The sequence below is a fragment of the Urtica dioica genome, chromosome 5 (genome assembly GCF_054948205.1).
Source record: "Urtica dioica subsp. dioica isolate 48M chromosome 5, U.dioica_male_clone48M_v1_H2, whole genome shotgun sequence".
NCBI classification, from domain to species: domain Eukaryota; kingdom Viridiplantae; phylum Streptophyta; class Magnoliopsida; order Rosales; family Urticaceae; genus Urtica; species Urtica dioica.
This window is the reverse complement of record NC_142760.1, coordinates 28836158-28841155: the sequence shown is the minus strand read 5'-3', so window position 1 is coordinate 28841155 and position 4998 is coordinate 28836158. Positions and strand designations below refer to the sequence as shown.

Here is a 4998-nt window from a genome sequence, read left to right as displayed (position 1 = left end):
CTAAATAATATTAGGTAAATCTCAATATTAATATAAATAGCAAAAATAAATAATTTAAATAATATAATAATTTTTAAATAATATAAAATAAAATATCATCTGTCTAGTAAAAAATATTATTAAACGAATAAAAATTACTGCCCCATCAAACTTGCAGCAATTTGATCCCTTAAAATTTTCATCTCTAAAGTTCCCGAATTATCTTGACCTTCTCCATCTTCATTGCCGTCGTGATCATCATCTATAGTAATGTTATCTTCAGTTGTATCTTCAAAATCCAGATCATAATTTGCGTACTTCCTGATAAAGTTATGCAAAGACATTGTTGCGATAACTATTTTTACTTGTTTGCGAAATGGGTAGCTAGGCATATCGCGTAGTACCTTCCACTTTTTCTTCCAAACTCCAAATGTTCTCTCAATCACACTTCTAAGAGAAGAATGCGCATGATTAAATACTTCTTGGTAACCATTTGGTTGTCCACTTGAACGAAATACTGGAAGATGATATCTTTCACCTTTGTATGGTCCTAAAAATCCCTTAATTAATGGATATCCAGCATCAACCAAGTAATATTTACCTATGAAATAAAAATAAATTTCAAAACATAGAAATAATAAATTGTTATTAAAATTCGAAAAAGTATAGTTGATGTGAAACGAACCTGTAGGCGGCTTTGGAAACTTAAGACTAGGATCACGCAAAGCTGTTAAGAATATTCTGGCATCATGAGCCGAACCTTCCCACCCCGCATATACGTAGGTAAATTGCATATCAAAATTACACACTGCCATGATGTTTTGAGTTGGAACTCCTTTTCTTCCAATGAATGGTACTTGATCTTCAGGAGATATGATAGCAGAAACATGGACACCATCTATAGCACCAATACAATCCTGAAAAATCAATAAAATAGGTAAATGAAGAAAGGAAAAAAAAAATTAATCATAAAATTTATAAAAAGAAAATACATAATTACCTTAAAATGCGGCATGAATCTATTGTCTTTCAAAATTTCTTTTGGAGTGGATTTGAATTCTGGATCTTCTGGCTTCAAATTGTTTACACTCATCGTACATATGCAATCCAACACCATATTAAAATATCTACTGACAGTCTCTCCAGAATGTTGAAATCTTTCGCTGACTAATCTATTTGAAGCGCCATGACCTAATGTAAATAAAAACATCGCCAACATTTCATCAACAGTCATTCTTCTTGAGTCTTTCAATCCGTAGTTGCTTCGTAATTCAGTGCTTAATTTGATAAACACATTTATGTCCATTCTGAACATATTATAACATCTATGTCCATGTCCTCTTAACATCTCCATTAGCCACGCATGTCCAGTTTGAGAAGAAGTCATACATGGAGTCTTGTATATGTAAGTCACATAATATTGTCGAATAAGATGGGCAGCCGTGCAGATGATTTGATCTGTGATACGTTCTTCGTCCTCGTCAATATTCATCTTCTAATTATTCTATATAACAACACAACATTTTCAAACTGTAAAAGATCAAATATATATATTAAAAAAAACATATGACATTCAAAAGTAAAAGAAAGTCGTTACAAACTTAGAAATATCCCTAAAAAACTTAAAAGTAGTAAAAAAAACAAAAAAAAGACGCGTCATATTCTTTCAGCCTGTTCAAATTTGAGCCATGTAAGTTTCTTGTCCGGATCTTCAATTGACATGAACATTTCTCTTTTCTCCTTGATCATGAACAACCTGGTTGTAAATAAATGTAACTCGCTACATATCTCCACTCCAGGTAAGGAAGTGACAATTTTCATAACAGTGGCTATGCTAGAATCAAGTTGATCATTTGATGTGGTTGCCGGTGCACTCCTTTTTTCGACAGCTTCACATAAGCGATCAATTTGTGCTGATAATTTCACCGCACCTCCGATTTTCTCACTTTTTCTCTCTCTTTTTCTTTTCAAGGAACCGAATTCACCTGATTTAGAGTTAAATTTTTTCTTGGTACTCGAATCATGTGACTCGTTATCACTCTCAAGTGGAGCAACATCTTCTACTCCGTTGCTAACCTCACTTGGAATAGTTCCAAAGGCAGGTGTCCAAGCATGATCACCAGTTGCTGTGGTATTCATAAACATCCTATCTAACATCTCTACGAATTCTGGTTGAAAACCTTCTTTTCGAAATTTCGCTGCAGTAGGGTGCATCTGTAAAATGAATGATGAATTTTTAGATTGATAAATGCGCACGAAATGTAGATAAATTCTAAATATTTGATAATTACCTGTAATTTCTTGTCCCACCATTCATCACTTGCATCGATTGTTCTCTTTTGAATGTTCCAGCCAAGACCAGTTTCTTTGCCAATGAGTTGTTTCCACAATTTTCAATCATTCTTGAGAGAATCCCATTTATTTTTCAATTGAACTTTATCGTACGTCTTTCCGGTGTTAATTTTGAAGTTCTTGATCAAGTTTTCCCATCCAACCTTCGTAAAATGAGTTCCTGGTCGTTGTCCACCTTCAACTTCTTTAACGCATAACTCACAAAATAAATTGAGAGTCTGCGCGTCCCAAACCGCTTTCACTCTTGATTTAATATTTTTATTTTCTACTTGGTTGTGGTTGTTTTGGCTATCCATCTAAAGCCAAAATAATACATGTAAATTTTAATTATAATATTTTATCAAATCAATTCAAGTTTCAGCAGCTAAACCGTACACATCCTATATACATATTAAAATAATAATGCATAATAATGTTACCACAGCAAAAAAAACCCCTCAATTTTAATACATGTATTGTTTAATGTTTAGAATATGTTTATACTGTTTTTAACTAAGGGTTCATATTGTACAAATTCTACAACGAGTATAGTCTATAGTGTACCAAGAGTACGAACCTGCCAAAGTTAAAGATTAAAAATGGAAACTATATTCTACATGATAGAAAACGGTGTAATTTTGCTGAGCAAATACATTGCACAAAAATATTTTTTAAAAAATTAAAAAAAAAAGTAGTGAACGCCATTTACAAGCGCAACACATTGTTGTGACCAAGGATCCTATTGACTACTACAATAAAATAATATATTAAAATATGTTAGCCTATCTATGACTATGCGTTATAAGGCTTATATAATAAAATATGTGTTTTGTCATGTGACTGATATAAAGCAATTGAAAGCAAAGCATGTGACTGATTGAAGCAATTGAAAGCAAAACAAAAAAGTGAAAACTACAAAGAAGTGTAAACATGGATGTACGTAACCACATATAAATAATATAAAAATCACATACCTTTTTACTTTTTTTTTTTGTTGCAGAGAATTGTGAGAAGAGATGCGGGAAGAAACCAATTACACAGAAAGAAACCCTACTACGGAAAGAAAAATAAATAGCGTGTGGAGAGAGAAACTAATCCCTACAAAAGTGGCTTTTAGAAAAAATATCAAATATCTGCTTTTAAAATTTGCCTATGAAAAAGCAGAACTTTTTATTAAAGTGTTTTTATTTTAACTTACCAAACATAAAAATTGACTTAAAATTCTAAAAAAAAGCAAAAACACCAAAAAATAAGCAACGCCAAACGCACCCTAAGTCCACTACAAAATTCTACTGTTACCTTGCCTAATCAAACAGTTAGTCATGTTGAATTCATAGGAAATGTTGGATTAAGCATGGATCTTATTCTTCATAATGTTCATTATGTATCTTGCTATAAAAGGTTAATTTGATATATGTTAGTGCACTGACAAAAGAATCAAATGTAACAGCTTCTTTTTCAAATGATTGTTTTGTCATTCATGGTATCAATCTTTTGAGGACGATCGGTAAAGATGTTAATGACCTCTACATCTTGACAAATGATGGCTTCATCAACACCAATGTTGTGGTGATTAAGTCTAAGCTCAGACTTGGCATCAACAGCTTGGTCACATATCTGTTAACAGAGTAGAAGGTATAAATCATCGGTTAGCATATCATAGTTATGTAGTTGATAAACATTTACCATGTTGTGTTTGTCCTCTTACTATGCAACATATATTACTTTCTTTTTTTGCAAATAATTTTTCTAAGTCTATCTTTGACCTTGTACCCTATCACGTATGGGGACCATATAGTGTTCCTTCCCGACATGTTCATAGATTCATTTTACTCTTGTTGATTTTATGTCTAGATTTTGTTGGATTTTTCTAATGAAATAAAAATCTGAAGTTCATAGTATCATTCCTTGTTTTGGTGCATATGTCACTAATCATTTCTCTACTAACATTAAGACTATTAGATATAATAATGCTAGAGAATTAGTTTTTTCTAACTATCTCTCCAAACATGAGATCCTACATCGATTTTCGTGTGTAGAACCACCATAACAAAATTTTGTGGTTGAAAGAAAGTACCAGCATTAACTGAATGTTGTTAGAGATTTTTTTATAATCACAAATTCCCATTGAGTTCTAGACAAATTGTGTGCTCACTGCCACATATATGATCAATAGAACTCATTCTCTTATTTAGCCTAACAAAACATCTTTTAAGCTTCTTCATGATAAATAGGTTGACTATGATTCTTTGAGAGTTTTTGGTTGTTTGTGTTGTGCTTCAACTCTTCAAGCACACATAACCAAATTCCAATCTAGAGCTAGAAAATGTGCTATGATTGATATCTAAGGGGTGTTAAGGGATACAAGCTTCTAGATCTGAACTCCAAGGAATCATTTTAATCTCGTGATGTGGTGTTTCCTTAAGGTATTTTTCCTTATCGTGATCACACTCAGAGATATATCCAGATGGATCCTTTCAAAGATGTACCTTTGCATATCATCATGGATATTGAGATTCCAATTCAAAAAGACACAAAACAAAGTCTTTTCCTATTGTAACTGATCAAGACATTGACTCTCCTTTACAAGAAGATCAACAAATGAGCTCCGAAAGTACTAATACTGATCCGATTTCAAGAGATATCTCATGATCTCAACCTGTACCATGACAACAAGTTACAAGGAGT

At 32.4% G+C, this 4998-nt stretch overlaps 1 protein-coding gene across 1 annotated transcript; it reads right to left on the bottom strand.

Moving 5' to 3' along the window:
- Positions 1–1491: 1491 nt before the first annotated feature.
- On the bottom strand, positions 1492–4124 carry LOC149397750 (uncharacterized). The gene is made up of 5 exons (XM_089614337.1): positions 4077–4124; positions 3835–3927; positions 2875–2887; positions 2271–2344; positions 1492–2193 (listed from the first exon to the last, which is right to left on the bottom strand). Exons 1-5 carry the CDS (start codon positions 4122–4124, stop codon positions 1636–1638), a joined length of 786 nt encoding a protein of 261 aa, XP_089470463.1. The 3' UTR covers positions 1492–1635.
- Between the last annotated feature and the right edge of the window lie 874 nt (positions 4125–4998).